The 22,086-nt window shown below is 32.0% G+C and overlaps 1 protein-coding gene across 1 annotated transcript; it reads right to left on the bottom strand.

Moving 5' to 3' along the window:
• Window positions 1-520: 520 nt before the first annotated feature.
• LOC124929320 (DNA replication licensing factor MCM4) lies at window positions 521-7,018 on the bottom strand. Its single transcript, XM_047469650.1, has 17 exons — window positions 6,863-7,018; window positions 6,135-6,788; window positions 5,913-6,041; window positions 5,737-5,818; window positions 4,656-4,788; window positions 4,502-4,573; window positions 3,815-4,084; window positions 3,319-3,531; window positions 3,000-3,098; window positions 2,446-2,606; window positions 2,248-2,344; window positions 1,962-2,123; window positions 1,415-1,495; window positions 1,247-1,325; window positions 1,012-1,148; window positions 864-917; window positions 521-780 (listed from the first exon to the last, which is right to left on the bottom strand). The coding sequence occupies exons 1-17, from the start codon at window positions 6,900-6,902 to the stop codon at window positions 706-708; spliced, it is 2,538 nt and encodes an 845-aa protein (XP_047325606.1). The 5' UTR covers window positions 6,903-7,018; the 3' UTR covers window positions 521-705.
• Between the last annotated feature and the right edge of the window lie 15,068 nt (window positions 7,019-22,086).

Genomic DNA, 22,086 nt, shown 5'->3' with positions numbered 1-22,086 from the left:
AAGAAAATGTGTAATATTTTAACTTGAATTAATAAAAAATTAGTTTAAGATTTAAAAGAATTGTTACATGAGTTGTAACTTGTTAAAACAAATGTTTCACATCATTATTTTCTCAAGGTCATGCAACCTTTTTGTTTAAATCTGGTTTCTTATAATGAGATGTTACCTTTTATAGTAATTATTCTTAATCTAATAAAAACAAAATTTTATTAATTTTTTTTCAAAAGATCCCAATTGGGGTCCAATGGAGTCTGAACCACATTTAGTGACACCAAAGTTCACCATTGTTCATACCCTACAAGTGTAAGGGTTCTTTTAGGAGTAAAAAAAATATATTGAATATATGCTGTATTCTCTATATATTTTTTTTAAAACAAATCATGACCACCGACAAAAGTGGTCTGGATGGCACTGTTCTCATTTATGAAATATGCATTCTGCACCACATTTAGTGACAAGTCTACATCTATCAATAGACACTGCTATTTTTTCTTTTTGAAAAAAAAGTAACTTTAAAATATTGAACAAGAATATTTTACTTTTTTTCAACAAAATAAACCAAACAATTCCAAATCTAACAAGCTTTAAATCTTCAACACAAGTAAATGATTACATAAGTCTTCTAAATTCTTAGGACAAACCAGTTTCATAAACAAAATTATGAAATCTTCAACAATACTAAAATTATGACCTAACAAGTTTTCATCATATCCTTTTTACTGTATCGCCTCGCGCAACGACTAATCCCTCGGTTGCCAACGTAGCAATTGCGTTCCGAATCTATTAATACAATTAATAAACCATCAAACATATCGTATTTATCATAAACTTGAAAACTGATTAAAAATAATAAGAAAACTTACATCTCCAATATGGTATTCAGTACCAGAATTCTGATTCTTCAATTCTTCAAGTAACTGCCAAAAAACAGGATAAACAACCATTATATAAATTTATGGTAGATGAATAACCAATTTCTTTTAATGAAATCATTTTTCATTTTCAACTCACCTCCGACAAACGAGCCGTGTTTCCCCCAATCTGCAACTTGTCCATTATCAAATTTCGAGTTGCCAATAATACATTTTCCCTTTTCATCCTTTCACTTGCTGATATCCCAGTTGTGATCAGGTCCATATCAATTGTTCCTGCAGATAATCAATGTAACTCAATGAAATCAAACCCCCTTTTTTTTATGTGGATTTGGAAAAGATTTGGTTTAAATTTCACTATAATAATATAATACCAGTGGAGTGATCTGTTGCAGATTGTTGAAGTGCTACATCCAAAAGCCTAAAAGCCTCTAATACATCATTTTTCTCAACCTGCAATATTTGGAAACAAAAAACTAATCAAAACAACTTGATATTTCGAAGTATTTGTATCTCAACCTGCAATATTTTTTATTATTAACCTTTTCTGAGAAACGGATTCTTGCAAGGGCTTCACTTAACCTTATTAGACTCTCAAGTTGCCTGGGTGTCGCAGTTATCACCTGAAAATAATTGACAAACAATGATAGTGAGATATCTGATTGGTATCTAAAGAGAAGCTCAAAGAAAAAATTAGCTCGTTGAAGCTGATTCTGAAGAGATCATTGGTTAGATATGACTCATACAAATAGAACTGGGGTTTATATTTTTTATTTTACTTTGAAAAAGTGAGACTAATTTTCATAGATCTTAATGCCGGGAAGATCACATGTACCATCCAGTTCAGAGTGTTATGAAAGAACAACTAAAACAAAAAGCTCAAACCTAACATCATAGACAATAAGGAGAAAAAAGACCAAACTATGTTTAGCCTAAGTCAGAACTAGGGTTTATTATTAGTGTGTTTTGGGATTTTATAGTAATAGTGACTTTTGATATACTCTTATAAATAGTCATTGTAACTTAGATTTACTTGGACATTGTTCACCAAACCTCATTAAATCTCGTGTACATAAAAAAAAGATGCACCTTTTTACTACTGCCAGGGAAGTTTCCTCTTCTTCTCATCTCTACATAACCTCTTGTCAATTCTTCTGCAGCTTCATCAGACAGCTCTGGATGAATGTTGTTTCTAGCATAGCTCACATAAGCAGTCAATGTTGAGATGTCCAATACATCACTTTGTGCTGTCTGCAAATATAGATAGAAAGAACACATGCATGAAATTTAGTTTGGCCTTTTTGCAATTTTTTTTTTACAAAAATAGTTTGGCCAATTTTGCAATGGCCACTGGTGCTTTTGTTGATTTTCAAACCTCTGTATCTTCAAAGTGCAAGGCAACAATGTGTTTTGCAAGACGCCTGTCTGTCTGCTCATCGGCCTTGTCCAGAATTAAGTAGATTAAATCGAACCTGAACATTTCATCATTGATTATGCAATATTATTATTATTATTATTATTTTCAAATGTTCAAATAAATCATCTAATAATAGGTGAGTGTAAGATTTTGTACCTGGTCAAGAGTGTGGGAGGCAGGTGAATGTTGTCTATAACTGATAAACGAGGATTATAACGAGATCCACTAGGGTTTGCACAAGCCAATACTGAAGTTCTGGCATTCAAAGATGCAATTATACCAGCTTTTGCTATAGAAACAGTTTGCTGCTCCATCACCTGCAATTATGATGTGGCATTATTTGAAAGCGCATAGCAATATTATGAGCCTAATCATAATTTGAAAAGATCTGAATTTGTTATGTTTTTAAAAAAGACAATTTAGAGCCAAAAATTAATAATCACAATAATAATATGGATCATGATTCAAAAAGTAATCTAAATCTAGATCCATAAAACATTAAATAAAGTACAAAATTACACCATAATTTAGATCATGATAAAAAGACAATCTTATATCATTCGAACAAAAATATCTTTCAATTTTTAACTTCGGATATTTTCCATTAGGATCGTGATTGTGCCACAAATTGAGACAAAATATCAGTTTCTATAGTATGGGTCCATTTGGCCAAAGTCTTAATGGTAACAAAAGTAATGACAAGAACAAACCTCATGCAACATACTCCTTGCATTTTCAGACATTTTATCAAATTCATCAATACAACAAATTCCTTTGTCACTCAGAACCAAAGCTCCACTCTCCAAAACCTACAGAAAGAAGAGACAAATTTGACCCATCAATCAATCCTTCAAATAATCAATTAAAATACCAAAACTTAAAAAAATGAGAAAAAACACAAGTAAATAGAAGGGTAGTTTTGTCATTTCCTACGAACAACGTCCAGAAATCAAAAGTATAATCAAATACTTCACAAAACAATAATTTCAAATAACCCATTATAAAATAAGGCCTAAGCAGTCAACATACTGTTTCTCCAGTTTCAGGATCTTTGGCTACATAAGCAGTCAATCCAACAGCAGAACTTCCTCTCCCACTTGTGTAGATGCCACGAGGAGATAGTTTGTGTATGTATTGAAGAAGCTGCGATTTACTAGTACCAGGATCACCAACAAGAAGAACATTAATGTCACCACGGAAGCTAGCACCAGAATTTAGCGTCAGCGCATTTCCACCAAAAAGCTGCATTGAAGCAGTTTACAATGAATCAGTAAAAATATCATTTCTCTAGTGGTTAATCATATTAGCCCACTTTTGAGTTTTAGCTCAATCCAAGAAGAAATTGTTAAATTTGTAGTTAATATGTAGTTGAGTGAGATTGCAGCTTCATTATGATCCTAAAAACTTTTGAGAAACAAATATATTTTTGTTTCATATAAAATGTATAGTTGGATCATAAGCTGGATTTTAAGTTGAATGATAAACTAAATTTGAGTTGCTTCAGAAAAAATATTGGTTACTATACCTGGCAAAGAAGACCCTTCTTTACATCTTCCAACTCCCAAATGTTTGGTGCCAAAGACCTAGTCAGTCTTTCATATATATCCGGCAGCTTTGAAAGTTCTTTAAGCTGTTCAATCTTTGAAGCAGACAAGAAAGTACTTGAAGGTGTTGACTCCTCTTCAGAAATAGTTTCATTTCCCTTTCCACTTGACATTTTGTCAACATCCATTGGATCATCCGTATGCATTCTTGAGTTGTCAGTCTTCTTTATATGAAGACAATCTATGTAAGTCTGCAATTAGGAGAAAGAGGAAAATTGAATTATTGTTTTTTATTAAAAAGAAAATTTCACTAAAACCATGGTAGAAATTGGACCAGTATAATATAATAGTTTGTTTGATATGGATCATTTGGTATTATTTTTAAATAACCCACTATCCAATCAAACATCACTTCTTCAGTCACATCATTCAAATCATCAACCAAAATGCTTTTATTTTATTTTTAAAATATGAAAGATTAAGAATATCATTTTAACAAACTAATCTAAATAATCCACTTTTACAACAATTTCTTTTTCTCTATAAAACACACAAAAAAAATCAATGCCCAAGTTAAGACATGTGTAGCCATGAGTAATGAAGAAACAGTAAAATCGAGGTATTTCTTGAACAAGACAAATCTTCACATAAAATGAAAAAAGGCAAACCTTGAAGAGAGATTTCACTGTTCTATGAATTGGCCCAAGTCGTACACTCATGGCTCTATAAATCCCAGTAACCTGGTGAAACAGAGCACATTACCATGACATTCAATCAGGAGCCCCACAAAGCAATATAAGTAGAGCATATGATCTCACTCACCTCTATCCTATCACCAGGTTTGCCAGTATCAACCAGTTTATCATGCATCAACAAGCTCACTGTATGTGGCGTCCCTCCATCAGGAATCTCATCTGGTGTCTCCTGCAACCTCATTATTTGCTTATCTGCAAATCTGTGTAGGAAAAGACAGGTTATAATAGCATGGATTGATAAGAATTATGTTATTAAGAAGTCATTAAACATTCATTCTGCTCAACTAATCATAGGTTTCCGTTGAGCATTCATTCATACACAAGATAATGATAGGAACAGAAAGCCAATTCTTACTAAAGTTCAATCAATCCCTCTTCTCCAAACACATTACCAACAAACATTAAGCATACTAAGAAATAAGTCCTGAATTCTCTAGCATGTGGGCAATGAATGAGAAAGGTGGAATATGTTTGTGGAACTTATTCAAGAGGATTGGTGCAAACACTTTTTTCACGGAATATAGACAAATTTCTCTTATTTCATGTTTCTACATGATCTTGGCTGAAATTTCAACAAAAAGTTTGGCATAGATCTTGATTCTCATCTTTTTAAAGGGTTGGAAAGTCTTTGGCGGTCTTGAACATTGTTCATGTATTAATGAATAATTAGGTTTGCTTTTGTATAGACTTTTCACACACATTGATGTTTTTTGTTTTTTATGGGCAATTGGGCATAAGAGCAATTTATTTTATATCTGTTCTCTAGAGATGTTCTGTGCTCTCATTTTTTCCACGCAGATAATACATGATCTGATTACACACACGATAGTGCTTTTATTGATAAAAAACAATAGAGGCAAGTCTTATTGCAAATAAGGTGGTTGATTAGTTAGTGTGAGGAAAGTGTTTACTACTAGTCATCAAAAAGAGATAGAAAGATACTAGTACATTTTAATGTAGTGACAAATATTAAGGCAGTGTAGAATCAAATAACTGTTTTTTCACATCTTTTATTGTTTAGGGAAAGTCTATCTCAGGCTGGGAAGTTGCTAAAATAGTTGGTCACTTGCCCTCCTTTTGGATACATGAGACTAGCTTATAGTGCACAATTGTTTAAAAAAAAATCGATTCTTTCTGAAAATGAGTACCTGCAGCGATTATGAACTAGGGCCATAGAGTTCTTGGCAAGACATTCTTGTTTCCCACATATTGTAGGCTCATTAATACGGCCTGAAAAATGAAATTAAGATATGTTCAATAAGCCAAACAAAGAACAGATGAGTGAAGTAGTAAAGAAGGCACATTAATAGTTTATATAACTCACCTCGATCTACAACAATAGGGTCAGAGAAGAATCCACATACAAGGCATCTAAACAATGCTTCTCTGATTTCAGGTATGATCGAACTGCACCGAATTACCATTCCTTTGAGGGAAACCATCTTCTCAATATCTAATCAGTACATCAATGCATCATTTTTTATACCAATTAGTCCTCAAACCATAAGGAAACTCAAATTAAAATGTTCAGTGACAAAGAACTCACCAGAAGGGTTGAGATTTCTCATGGATGTTGAACTTTTAAGGTTGAATATCCTAGCTTGAATGTGCTTTTCAAACATAGGGCTGATTCTACTTACAATATCCATCAATACAATATCAAAGATGGCAAGAACTTCAAGCGGATATCGGACCATCTTCGTATACAAGTCAGAATCATAGTCAAATACATCATGTGCATCAACTTCAAGTGAATCACCTTGAATTTCAATCACTTCATGAATAGCCCTCATGTACTTCCCGTCTGTTACCGATGTATTTTCACGGAAATGCCTAAGAAATCGTACAATAGCGGAATTAACATCCTGCACGCTAATATTCGTCCCCCATACAAACATTGGCGGTGATTCTTCAGCTTGGTCGCCTTCTCCACCTTCCGATGACGGAGGAATATCATCTGTGAACGAAGGTGTAGCAGCAACAGGTGTAGAAATTTCTGGATCTCGTCTTCTACCTCGTCTTCCACGAGATGCGGATGCTGTTGGAGTAGTCTGATCTTGAGCGCGGAATCGAGTTTGAGACGGAGATGGAGTCGCGTATGTTGATGAACGACGAGTTCTTCTCCCGCGAGTAGGGTTTCCGGGAGATGAGAACGTATTTCCAATCGGACTAGACATTGAATCGTCGGGAGATGAAGGTCCTACATTAAGAGAAAGTTTAGATACAATCAAAAGTTAGAAATACTGTAATAATAGACATAAAGAAGATACTTACCACCATTGCGGGTATTTGGGGGAGAAGAATCGGACGCCATTGTTGAAGATGGAAAGCAGAAAGGGAGAAAAAATGTGATTTTGCAGAAACTTAAGTGAAGGCGATATAGCTGCTAAGAAATGGAGACGGGATGATTTTGGCGGGAGATGTCTGTAATTCCCGCCTTTCGCAAGGATATACGTGGTCGTGTGTATATATATATATTGTCAGCCCAATGGGCTGCATCAAGTCCAAATTATATTAATGGGTCTAACTTAAAAATTTTATTTCAATTTTCAACACAAATCAAACAAGTGTAGCTATTTTTTTTATCTTCTTTTTTACTTATTTATATATTAATATTTTTTCTCCTATCTAAAAAAAATAAAAATAGCTTGATACCTAAATTATATATACCATCATAATAAATGTTACTCAGATTCTTTATTAAGGTTGGTAATGGGGTTAGTAGATGAGTAGTAGTGCTAGATATAGTAACTAAATAGTCTAATTTAATTCGAATTTTCCGTCTAGCCTTGTCCAAGGGCTAGTAGTAAGAAATTTTTTGGATGTAAATGATAATAACAACGAAAAAATATCATCGTTATTGATAATTTTATGTCGCTAAAAAGAGTTAGCGATAATAAACTAGGTATATATTTTGTTTGTTTGCCTGATATTATTATCATTCTAGTCTGGGTAGATTTTATAATTTTTTTTTAGCCCGGATAGATATTAAATTCTAACTCCGTCCTTGGTTGTGTCGAAACTTATTTTCATTTGTGTCGTATTTGGTCTTGACCTGCTCAAAATATCATAATCCACAGGTCAATTTGAGTCGTGTTAACAAATGTTATAGTTAGGGATTATAATGGGGCAGTTCGGAGCGGGGAATACATTTATCATTCCCGACCCGTTTTTATTCCGGAGATTTTTTTAATACTATTCCCGCCTCGTTTGGTTTCGTTTAGTTTCAGAAAATCCCTGCGGGGCACCGTTAATAAAACACTTACAAAAATATATTAAAAAATTATATAAACGGATTTTTTAATATAATATATGTTATAATATATTAAAATTTTATATTATTATAAAAAATAAACTTACGAATTTTATAAAATATAATTAATAAATAAATATATTGGTGATTTAATATATATTTAATTATGTTTATGGTGTTCGGGGAATAATCGAGACGGGTTGGAGCGGGGGACACAAATACCATCCCTGCTTTATCCCGTTCGATTTTGGGAAAACCGTCCCAAACTGGGTAATTCGATTCGATTTTCTTAGGACGGTTTCAAATTTCATCCTTAGTTATAATTGTCCGTCGCCTTCTGGAGATCTTCGATAGTGAAAGTCCTTGTCGTTTGATTGTGTGACGATGATGATTCATCTTGTGAGAGCATCTATTGGAGTAGCAAGTCCCCGTTTTACTAGAAGAAATTTTCTCTCGTTTGATTTTTGGGTTTTTGGGATAAAACCTAAGTTTTATCTCAAAACCCAATAATCCCATCATAAATCAAATCAATCCTTTTATTAATTAAAATACCTAAATTATCCTTATTTAAATATTTTATTTTATATTAATAAAAAACAATATATATATATATATATCTTATAATATTTTATTATATTATAAAATTTATTTTTATTAATTTATAAATATATATCATTTAAATTAAATATTTATAAAGAAATTTATTCAATTTTTTTTTATATAAATTAACTTTAAATCATTATTTATTTAAATTTTTATTTATATAGTAATAAAAGTCTTTTATCTATATAAATACTTAAATTACATTCTACTTAATATTTTATTTTATATTAATAAAAAAATATTTTAATATATATATATATATATAATATTTATTTATATAGAAATTTATTCAATTTTTTTTTTTATAAATTAACTTTAAATCATTATTCACTTAAATTTTTATTTATATAGTAATGAAAGTCTTTTATCTATATAAATACTTAAATTACATTCTACTTAATATTTTATTTTATATTAATAAAAATTTATTTTAATATATATATATAATATTTATTTACATTTTAATTTATTTTAATATAAATTAAATTCTAAAATTATTTCATTTTAATTTTTTTTATTAATTATCTTAAATAAAATTTAAAACACAATCTAAATCTAATTATAATCTACTATATTATAAATTTTTAAATAAATAATTTATATTAAAAATAAAGTTAATATATCTAAATATCAAAATAATTAATTTATAAATATACCTTGTTTTAATTAAAATTTTATAATAATTTAAAAAAAAAATTGAGAGAGGTGAAGAAAATAAAAGGATAGAATTGGGAAACAGGAAGATCAATTAATTGTATTATTAATTATAACTATTAAATACATATATATAAGTTCAGTCAGAGGAGAGAGTAGAAAAAAGGAGTGAAAACATAAAAGGTAAAAAGGAAAAAAAAAACTGATTTTTTTCCTAATTTGGTCAAACATAAGTTATTTGGACAAAAACCCAGATAAAATCCTAATAACCCATAGATCAAACGAGCTCTAAGTTTTATGATATTTCTTTTACTTATTCCTGAACTTGCAACTACCAGGACTAAGAGGCCAATGGTAACACTTAGAGCAATGATTAATATTATCGATTCTAAAATCATATATTTCTAATCCATTTTTGCAAGAACAAGAAAATTTTCTATTAAAATTTTGCAATTTTCATTCAAACTGTAGGGATTTGAAGCTCTGCCTTAATTAATATCTGCAAAATAAGATAACACCTCTTTTAATTAGAGACTTGAAATATTGATAAAGTAAAATTACAAATGATCAGGTCTATTAATAGTCCATATATACCTAGAAAAGCAATTGCATAAATAGCCAGGTCCATTTGTGTAAAATTACAAATGATCAGGTCTATTAATAGTCCATATATACCTAGAAAAGCAATTGCATAAATAGCCAGGTCCATTTGTGAAATCAATGCAATCACTATTCTCCGCCATGCAAGTGAAGCTACAAAAAATTTGTCATTTCTTCTTGGAAATTCTTATTTTCAATCCCCCAATCCAACATAGCAAGGAAATTGTTCATACCTAAAAGACCACGAATGTTGAGTAATGTAAAGTTGAAGGCGTGGATCGTCTCCTTCAAGCGTAGATGATCAAGAATGATCATATGATCGATTTGTATGATATATGGAGTATTGAATCACTGATGTATGGAGAGTTGAATGACTGTCAAAATTTTATGCATGTAGGTTTCAATTACATTTTTCTTAGGTGTTGAAATGAACTAATTGATGTAATATGCTCTGATATGATGGTGTAGTTAAAACTCCTAGTATGATTTTAGGTTGATTAGAATGGTTAGAAGTTACTCTAATCATGTTCACAAGGAATTAAAATTCCGGTCATTTTCTTTGTTTGTCCGATAAGGCTCCCACTTACTTTACAAGTTAAATTAGAAGTTATAATTAGTGTAGACATGTATCAAATCATGTTAGGAACTTGTCTATGGTCTTAAACGAAGTTCAATCCAATAAAATTGAAGTTAAGATTATGCATAATGTTTTTATTGAAATCTGAAAAATCCATCTTGATCTTTAATGCCTAGTTGATGCTCCACTTTATTGTTCTTGATTTGGTATCATTCAAGTAGTGGTTTGAATTTGGATTCAAGAAGAATTGAGACTAGAGGTGTTGTTGATTTGGTAAAAAACAATGTGTAAAGAAAGGAGGAAGAAGATGAGTGCAAATCTGGTTTGGTTTTGGTTATTGACTTTTGAAGTTTTATTGAATCCAATTTAGTGTGAGCGGTCCCGTTTAGAGGTGTTCATCAGATCGATTTTAGGGTTATTCGAGTTCTTAAGTTCAGTTTTTTTTCCCCTTTTTTAGTAAATTTAAAAACAGAACCGAATTCGAAAAAAATTATATTCTAACCGAACCTGATTAAAAAAATTCTATAAACCGAACCAAATTCAATTTTTCGGTTCGAATACGAATAATTCAAATTCAAACAAAATTCATTTTTTTTAATTTTACTGTAAAATAAATTTTGAATTCGAATTAGTTGAATTCAAATCAAAATTTAAATTTGAATGAAAGAGATCTTATATACTAAAAATCTAAAACTATAAAAAAAAGAGTAAAAATCAAAACTACATTCTTAGTGATTTACCGTGATCTTTAATGTTTAGTAGTACGAAGTAAGTAAAATAATGTTCGTTATTACTATTGAGATATGTAGATAAATGAAGAGTTTTAGAAAATTTTAAAGTTAGAGATGAGGTGGATAAGTGGATGGTTTGATAAAGAGTAGGGAAAGTGAATGAGAGATTAAGATTTTATTAGGCTTGATAAAATTATTATGATATAGTAGGAGACCCATGGTAAATTAATATATAATTATATGAAATCAATTATATAATATATAATTAAAATAACTAATAAAAAATGAATTCGGTTTGGTTTTTGAGATGAAATCCAAACTCGAAAACCAAATCGAAAATCGTATTTCAATTCAAATCAGTTTAGAATTCGAATCGAAAACCAAAATTCGAATTCGAATTTGATTTATTCGAATTTGGTCGAATATTCTGTTATGACAAAATATTGAACATCCCTAGTCTGGTTCACACTTAAGTTGGCTTAATTAGTTCAACTCCTTTAAGGTATGTTTGTTTGCTAATTTGATATTTCAAGCCATTTTGATCTAAGGAGGCCTTAAACATATTTTAAAAAAATCTGAAAAAATTAAAAATTAATTGGAATAATTTTTCACATTTTATGAAATTCGAAATTTCCAATTAAGGGAAATTTGGTCATTTTATATCGTTTAGCTTAACTTACAGTGTTCATAACATGTGATATATGTGTCCAAAAAATATGAAGAAAATTCAAGGATGATCCTCAAATTATTTCTGAAATTTTGATATAACTAACATTAATTTTTGGACATATTGCAGGTTTAAGCCATTTTTGACTCGAATCGTTTATCGACCTACATTTTGCCACCTACGCTATAAGTATTTTTTCTAGACCTAAATGAACATTTTACTTACGAAATGTCTTAGTCTAGGTGCATATTAGGATTATAAATAACATATCTCATTTAGATCCTAGGCTAGGGCATATGTAGGGAAATGAACGAGATTAGGTTATTAATTTAAATAAAATAAATTTGTGTAACTTGTCATGATTAAAATAAAAATGCCAAATTTGTTTCGTAGTAAAGACCTTCTTTTAGATTAAGTTAAATAAAGAAAAAGAAAAATTAATTAAATGAGAAATAATTAATTAAGGAAAAGTGATTTAATAAACTTAATAGAATAAGTTTAAATCAATACATAGTTTTAATGATGTGGTCTGTACAAAACTAAGTTGGATAATTTATCTTTGTGCATGTACAAATCTAAAGAAGTATGTCTCTTCGGACGTAGTCTGAAGCAAGTGCAGTTAGACGTCATCTAATCTTCTTAGACGTGCTAGTCTAAAGAAGAGCACAGTTATACGTCGTCTAATCTTCTTAGACGTGCTAGTATGAAGAAGAGCGCATTTAGACGTCGTCTAATATTCTTAGACGTGGTAGTCTGAAGAAGAGCGCAGTTAGACGTCATATAATCTTCTTAGACGTGCTAGTCTGAAGAAGAGCGCATTTAGACGTCGTCTAATCTTCTTAGACGTGGTAGTCTGAAGAAGAGCACAATTAGACGTTGTCTAATCTTCTTAGACGTGCTAGTATGAAGAAGAGCGCAGTTAGACGTCATATAATCTTCTTAGACGTGCTAGTATAGAGAAACGCGCAATCGGACGTCGTCCGTGTTGAGTTATGGAGACTACACTTATAATAAACTCTACAAGTATTAATTAGAGTTTATTGGGTTTGTATTTAGTTTTGGGCTTGGGCCTGACCAAGAGTTATTTAGGTCTATTACCTGCATGTTTACCCTATAAATATGTGATTATTAAGGGTTTGAAATCAAAGGAAAAAATGAGCTTGTGTGTAAGCTTCAGAAGAGTCTGTATGGTTTGAAACAGGCTCCAAGGCAATGGTATAAGAAGTTCGATAGCTTCATGAAAAGTAACAATTTTTTGAGGTGTGAAGCTGATCATTGCTGCTATATCAAGAGGTTTGATAAATCGTACATTATTCTTCTTCTCTACGTTGATGACATGTTGATTGCTGGAGCAAGCTTGTATGAGATTAAAAAGCTAAAGAAAGAGTTATTTGAAAAGTTTGCAATGAAGGATTTTGGTGCTGCTAAACAAATCCTTAGGATGAGAATTTTCAGGGATGAAGAAGTTCTCAAGCTTTCACAAGAAGAATATATGAAGAAAGTTCTTAGTAGGTTCGACTTGTATGATGTAAAACCAGTTACTACCCCCTTAACTAGTCACTTCAGACTATCTAAAGATCAATCGCCTTCAATAGAGGAGGAGAAAAATTACCTGGTCACTATTCCGTATGCCTCTGCCATTGGTTGTATTATGTATGCGATGGTTTGCACAAGACCAAACATAACACATGTAGTGGGAGTTGTTAGCAAGTTCATGAGCAACCCGGGTAGACAATATTGGGAAGCAGTAAAGTGGATACTATGATACTTAAGAGGAAGTACGGGTCTCACTTTATGTTTTCGAAAGTCTAATATGGGTTTGGAAGGATATGTTGATGCTGACAATGGTGGTGATGTTGATAGTAGGAAGAGCACAACATTATACATTTATACTCTGGGAGGTGCTACAATCAGTTGTGTTTCAAAATTGCAGAAGATTGTTGCTCTTTCTAGTTGTGAGGCAAAATATGTTGCTGTGACAAAGGCTGCTAAGGAGATGATGTGGTTACAACCATTTTTGCGAGAATTGGGTCAAGATTACGAGGGAAGTGTGTTGCGATGCGATAGTCAAAGTGCCATTCATTTGGCAAAGAATCCTATTTATCATGGAAGGACAAAACATATACATGTTCGTTATCATTTCATCTGGTCAGCTTTAGAAGATGGAGTATTAACTCTTGAGAAGATTCCCGAGAGTGAGAATCTAGCTGATATGTTGACGAAAGCTATGACAAATGAGAAACTGAAGTTGTGTGCAACTTCAGTTGGTCTTCTTTGTTAAGACACCGGATGGAAAGCCGTCATCGATCGGGAGATGATGAATTTAGTCTCCAAGTGGGAGATTGTTGAGTTATGGAGCCTACACTTATAATAAACTCTACAAGTGTTAATTAGAGTTTATTGGGTTTGTATTTGGTTTTGGGCTTGGGCCTGACCAAGAGTTATTTATGTTTATTACCTGAATATTTACCCTATAAATATGTGATTATTAAGGGTTTACATTGTTAAGACTGAATTCTAGAGAGATAAAGTGTGAGGCAAAAACTCTGTATTCCTTCTTCTTCTTCATAGTGAAATCTGGTGGTGACTGAAGTGGACGTAGCTCAATTTGAGTGAACCACTATAAATATGTGTCTTCTTGTGTTATTCTTTCTTGCATTTTTACAAATTGTTTCAAGCTGGTCGGATTTGAGAGATACAAATCCTAACAGTCCGAACTTCTTAGACGTCTGAAGAAGCATCTGTTGTCGTACTTCAGCAGTCGTCCGAAGAGACATCTGACTATTTATTCAGCTCATCTTCAGTTCTCGTTACCAATAGTCTGACAAGTCAACTTAAACAGCGAATGAACAACTGCCACATACATTATTATCATTCAAATTGCCCGCGCTGTACTTTTCCAGTACAACACGATCTTAGAAAATATTCGGCGCACTAGCAGTCCAGTACGACCACAATCCCAACGAACATATCTCTGCTGTACTATCTTGTAATATTGGCATCCATCCAACAAAAAGAGGACACGTGTCCAAGTAGAAGATTCGACCGTTGGTGCATTTCAAGTATAAATAGTTATCCAAGGACAATGAGCGAACCTCTCTGTCCATCTCGAATTACTTGCTTACTTGCTTAATCTCTCTACATTCTTGCAATCAAAAGCTCAAGTACAAATTGCTCTTGCTGTAAATATTCTGTAATTTATCTATTGTTCTTTATGTGTGAAATTTCAGTGTTGTAAGTTGAACAAATGTTTTTTGTTCAATAGAGAGTTAACTAGGAGTTCAGAAATAGGCGGTTGTTAAGTCCTATATTTTCTGACTAGGTTTGTGCAGTTGCTGTACTAATTAAATCCTTGTAACGAATATCCTTCTGGAAATAGTAGAAGGGGTGACGTATGAGTTTTATCTTCGAACATCAATAAAACTCCTTGTGTTATTTACTTTCCGTTCCTTGCATTCGTGTTCCTGACGCTTCAAATTTAGTAAGCAGTTCCGCACTTGAATCCGTTCAAGAGTTTGCGAAAATTTGTGAAGAATAGAAACAGATCTTAATCCCTCACAGGATTAATATCGAATCGAAGTTTAAAAGCTGTTAACTATAGTTAGACCTCCGTCTCTATTGTTAACACCGATCTTAACAAGTGGTATCATAGAAATGTTTTCTATTCTCAAGCACCATCAAACTCCTGAATCATGTCTACTATTATCAATAGAATCCCAATGTTCTCTAGGGTAAACTATGATAACTGAAAGCTGAGAATGCAGGCGCATTTGGCTACCCTCGATGATGACATGTGGCATGTCATTACTGATGGCCCAATAAAGATAATGAAGGCCAGCTCCACTACTAACCCCGATGGTACTCTTGAGATGAAGGAGAAACCTAGGTTTGAGTGGAACATTCAAGATAAGAGGAGGAACGACCTTGCCAACATGGAAAAATACATTCTCTATAAGACATTGAAGGATAATATGTTCAGTAAAATTACCACATGCACAACTACCAAAGAAATTTGGGAGCGGTTGGTTCAGCTGTGTGAGGGCAATGAGAAAACAAAAGAAAATAAACTAATGGTTGTCACTCAGTAGTTCGATAACATTAAGATGCGTCTCGGAGAGAAGATGACTGAATTTGATGATAGATTTAGTAAGATTATCGTTGATCTCTCCAAACTGGGCAAGACTTACAACAACAAAGATGTTGCAATCAAAGTCATGCGTGCTCTACCTAGAGAATGGGACATAAAGACGATGGCCATGAGGGAGTCCAAGGACCTCAACAAGATGGAACTGCATGATCTGTTCGCCGATCTGAAGGCCTATGAGTTTGAGATAAACTCTAGGAACAAAAAGGAACCATCCATATCATCCATCACTACCAAGTCGCTTGTGACTACTGAAGAGCCACCTACTGCCACTATTGTGAAGACTGCAGCTGAGTAGATCAGTAGCGACGCCATGACTCTCTTCGTGAAGAAATTTTACTAATTCATGAAGAAGAGCAATCCTAACTCAAGATCTTCAAATAATAATAATAATAAGAGTTTATTACAATGCTAACTTGAAGTGTTTTAATTGTGATAAACTAGGACACTTCAAGGATGAATGCAGAAAGCCGAAGCGGGATGACAAAAAGAAGGATGATAAGAAGAACAAGGAGCAGAAGGCTCTTATGGCTGCTGAAAGCAAGGGAAAATAGGCTGACAGCGATTCAGACGACTCATCATCCAACGACAATGATGATGAAGTTGTTATTTTCTTCATGGCAGACGACGAATCTGATGTATTTGACTTCTCCTTAGACGAGTTCACAAGAGATGACTTAACTACTACACTCAATAACATGGTCATTGAGTACAAGAAGTTGTCAGACTCTTTCAATGAGATGAGATTGAAAATAAAACTGATAACATCTCTTCACCTCAAACTTCTAAACCAAAAGATTTTGAAAACAAAATGGCAGAGCTCTCATTTGAGAATGAGAAGCTTAAAGAAAAGATTCAAACACTTTGGTCTGAAAACCAACGATTGACCTATGTGGTCAGTTCCTAGACGAAGTCTAGGAATGCAGTCAGACATCAGATCAGTCTTCTAAGGCTTACCGAATGCAAATCTGGTTTAGGATACGACAATGACAGCCCAAACAAAGTCAATAAAAAGTTACACTCAGTGAAAGACAAACTTAAGACTATAAGCTTTGTCATGGATAACTTAATTGAAAAAGGAACCGATTCAAGCTATATAGATCTAACTCTAAAGGATGAGATCACTTATGTGAAGCCAACTGAAAGTTGGCTGAAGCTCAAGAAGGGGGAAACCAGTAAGTCTGACAAACCAAAACTTGACAAAAAATCAAGAAACTTTCGACAAAAACCATCCTTTAAAGTTAACGGATCAGCTGCTAACAGGAAGATGTCTGCCAAGCCTAAATCATACACATTATTAACTACACAAAATGAGAAATCTATCAAAATAACCCAAATATGGATTCCCAAGGTACTGATTAACCGTGGACCCAATTGAATGTGGGTACCAAAAGTTGTAAATATGTGTATTTATAGGTACAACATGTCAGCTGCTTGGAGGAATCCGTCTGGTATCTGGATAGTGGCTGTTCCAAACACATGACCAGAGTAAGACGACAATTGACCGAAGTGACGAAGTACACTAGACCTAAAATCACCTTTGGTGACAACAATAAGGGTAAGACCGTGGGTAAGGGTAAGATTATTCATGGTAATCTCACCATCAACAACGTGCTACTAGTTGAAAACATGTGCTATAACCTGATCAATATCAACCAGATGTGTGACAATGGCTATATTATTGATTTTCAAAAACATACCTGCCTGGTTAAGGATCATCAGGGTGTTACCCTACTGACCGGAAGTAGAGTAGGAAATTCTTACAAAATGAATTAGAAAAATAGGATGTCTAATCCTTTATTCATGGTAGCCAAAAATGATCAAAATTGGCTATGGAATAAAAGATTAAACCATCTTAATTTTAAAACCATTAACAACATTTTTTCAAATGATTTAGTTTCCGGAATGCCAAAATTAAAGTTTTCAAAAGACAAGGTCTGTCCTACTTGCCAAATGGGCAAACATGTCATGTCAACTTTTAAAAGTAAAGAGAATTCTCAATCTAACCGATGTTTGGAACTATTACACATGGACCTGTTCGGTCCAGTTCAAGTAACCAACTTAGGGGGAAAGAGATATACCCTTGTTATGATTGATGATTTTTCAAAATTTAGTTGGGTTATTTTTTCTACCATCTAAGGATCAAATAACTGAAAACTTAATTAAGATCCTTAGAAGACTTCAAAACAAAAAATCTTTAAGCATTATTAAAATTAGAAGTGACCGGGGAGCCGAGTTCACCAACAGACGTTCGTCTTCTTACCTTGAGGAGTATGGTATTAGACACAAGTTGTATAGTTCTAGAACCCCACAAAAAAATGGTGTTGCTGAAATGAGGAACATGACACTAAAGGAAGCATCGAGATCTATACTAGCTAAATCAGGTGTCTCTCAAATACTTTGGGCAGAGGCCATAAACACAACTTGCTATACTCAAAATAGGTTAATGATTAACAAACGATTTAATAAAACACCTTACAAAATATTTTATGGAAGAGTTCCTAAAGTTTCATATTTTAGGATATTTGGATGTAAGTGTTTTATTCACAAAAATGAGAAAAATCATTTGGCTGCTTTTGATGCTAAGGAAGATGCTAGAATCATGTTAGGATATTCTTCAGTTAGTAAAGCTTATAGAGTGTATAATAATCAAACTCTAACTGTTGAAAAATTTTATCATATCGTCCTTGATGAATCTGTTGAAAGTAATTCTGATAAATCTGTTGAAAGTAATTCTGATGAAATCATTGAAGTTGTTAACAAGTTGGAAACAACTACACTCCAATCTGATAGTGATGATGAAGCTCCGATCAACATGATAAACTCGTCTGATCAGACAGCTCATCCAGTTGATATTCAACCAGACGTCCAAACTACAAGTCAGCAGACAACTGACAGTTCAGACGTCGCATGGTTTTCTAACCAGACGTCTGATCCTTTAGGACCAAGCTTCAAATGGAACAGAAATTATCCACCCGAATTAATAATTGGTAATCCTAATGCTCCTCTTAGGACCATACACTAATTATTTAATAAAATAGCAAACTCCGCCTTTATCTCTCAAATTGAGCCAAAGAAAATCGATGAAGCACTACTTGATCCATATTGGATCAATGCCATGCAAGAGGAGCTAAATCAATTTGATAGAAATAAAGTGTGACATCTGAATCTAATACCGACTGATCAATCGGTTATTGGAACCAAATGAGTTTTTCGAAACATGCTTAGTGAAGATGGCTTGGCTGTAAGAAATAAAACTCGATTAGTAGCTCAAGGCTGTAGGCAGGAGGGCGAAATTGACTTTGAGGAGTCATTCGCTCCTGTTGCTAGACTTGAAGCAATTAGAATCTTCCTAGATTATGCATCTTTCAAGAACTTTAAAGTTTATCAAATGGATATAAAAAGTGAATTTTTAAATGAGGATGTGTATGTTGAACAACCTCATAACTTTCAAGATCACTCATTGCCTAATCATGTTTTTAAATTTGACAAAGATTTATATGTTCTTAAGCAAGCTTCTAGAGCTTGGTATGACACATTACCAAAGTTTTTATTTGATCATGATTTTATCATTGACACAATAGATAAAACTTTGTTTAGATTTGTTCAAGATTCTCATATTCTGCTTGTTCAAATTTATATTGATGATATCATATTTGGGTATACTAACCCCAAATTATGTAAGACATTTTCTAAGTTGATGCAGGACAAATTTGATATGAGTATGATGGGAGAATTGACGTTCTTCCTAGGTCTTCAAGTTTATCAACTTGAAGAGGGCATATTCATCAATCAAGCCAAGTATACAAGGGAGTTGCTGAAGAAGTTCAACAAGGAGAGTTGTTCAGTTGCCGCTACTCCAATGAATTCTTCCAGCAAGCTCGACAAGGATAAAGATGGCCAGAGTGTCGATATCACTACTTATAGAGGGATTATCGGTTCACAACTCTACATTACTGCAAGCCGGCCAAATGTCATGTTTGTTGTCGGCGTCTGCGGACGATTTCAGGCTAAACCTAAACAATCTCACTATATTGCTTCTAAGAGTATTTTGAAGTATTTAAAGGAACTCAAAATGTGGTACTATGGTATCCGAATGATTCTAGTTTCATTTTAATTAGCTATTCTGATACAGATTATGCAGGCTGCAAGATCGATCGGAAGAGCACCAGTAGAACTTGCTAGTTCCTTGGCGATCGTCTGATTTCTTGGTTCAACAAGAAGTAAACGTCCGTCGCCACGTCCACAGTAGAGACCGAATTAGGGCGGCAAATGAGCCGAGTCGAGCTCAAGATTGCTAGAGCTCGAGCTCGACTCGATTAATTATTTATTAGCTTAACTCGAACTCGAGTTCGAACGAGCTTATAAATTTGAGCTCGAGTTCGACTCGACTATATTACCTACAAGCTCGGCTCGACTCGAAAGCTTGAACAAAAATTTAATTTTCAAGCTCAAACTCGAGCTCGAACCAAATTTATTTATAAAATTAAAATATCAAACTTTCATACATATTAATAATTTAAAACATGATATTTTAAAATTAAAATATGAAACAATCATAACTATTCAAAATTCTAAAAAAAGATAATCCAAAACATTAAATCACCATTACTAATCAAAATTCTAAAACATAAAATTCAAAAATTAAAGTACAAAACTATAAAAAATTGTTTGAACATTCAATATATTAATCTTTTTAACTCATGTTCTTCAATTATAACACACGTACAATTACCTGTATTCGATAATATGAAATGTTTAATCTTAAAAATGATTAATATAAAAAATAAATGTTAAAACAAATAACTAAAATTTAACTTACCTCTTAACGACAACAAAATTTCCTGGTATGTCTTCATATTTTGAAAAAGTGAAAAATTAATTAAATAGATGATAAAATTCAGTATATAACATAAGAATTTGAATTATTTAGGTGCAAATATAACAAGATTCAAACATTATAGAAAGAATCTAACTTATAACAGCAATTTATTAATATTTTTTATATATTATAATACATATTATTAACCTTATATATTATTTTTTTCTCTAAACATATTATATATAATATATATATCCTTTTTCTTCTCTCCATATTATATATAATAAATATATTAATTTTTTTTTCTCTTTAAATATTATATATATTATATTTTTATTATATAAAATATATTAACATTTTTTTTATCTCTTTCAATATTATATATAATAATTTTTTTTATATATAATATATTAACAATTTTTATCCATAATATATTATATATATATTATAACATATTAATTATTATATCCATAATATTTATTTTTATTTTATATAATATATTAACCTTTTTTTTAATCTTTTTTTCAATATTAGGAATAATATACATTTATTATAAATAAAATATTAACTATTTTTATTTCTTTTTATACTAAACTAATTATTATATCATAATATTATTTTTATTATATATAATATATTAACCCTTTTTTTATATGTTTCAATATTACATATAATATACTTTTATTATATATAATTTATTAAACTTTTATTTATTTATTTCCGTCTTTTTTTATAACCAATCAGTCTTATTCTATATATTCATCCAACATGTATAGAATAATTTAAGTCTAAGTTTATCCTAATACATGAAAAAAGGATATATAAGCATAAATTTCTTTTAATACATAAAAAAAGATGAACAAGACTTACCTTACCACTAAGTTAACTAATAAAATAGTTTTTTCCTTTCTTTGTTGCTGGATTTCCTTAAGGTAAAAAGAAATCAAATTTAAATAAAAAATAAAAACAATAGTTATCATAAAAGTGAAAATAAATTTAATTACCTGTAAGCGTCTTTTGAATGAGATCAATGTGAAGACGGAAAAAGAAGAAAATGAATAGATGAAGAGTGAAAAAATTGTGAAGACTAAAGAATAAGAGATTAAGAGCTAAGGAAATGATGTAGAATGAATGAAGAAAAGATGAAGAGTGAGTGAAAGAAATGGTGAAGATGGAAGAGAAAATGAAGGAGGAATGAAAGAAGAGGCAATTAGATGAAGAGTTGTAGATATGTTAGGAATTATAGTTTTACTTATGAATTGTGGGTCTCCATATGGGCTTTGAAGAGAAAGAGATGAAAAAATATATTATTTAAGTTTTAATATTAAATAAATAAAAAATATATATTATATACTTAGGCTCGAAAAAGCTTGACAAGCTATCGAGCAAGCATTATATGAGCTCGAGCTCGACTCGAATTTTAAACGAGTCGGCTCGAGCTCGGTCA

This window comes from Impatiens glandulifera, chromosome 3 (assembly GCF_907164915.1).
Source record: "Impatiens glandulifera chromosome 3, dImpGla2.1, whole genome shotgun sequence".
Classification (NCBI taxonomy): Eukaryota; Viridiplantae; Streptophyta; class Magnoliopsida; order Ericales; family Balsaminaceae; genus Impatiens; species Impatiens glandulifera.
This window is presented reverse-complemented; position numbering and strand designations above follow the sequence as displayed.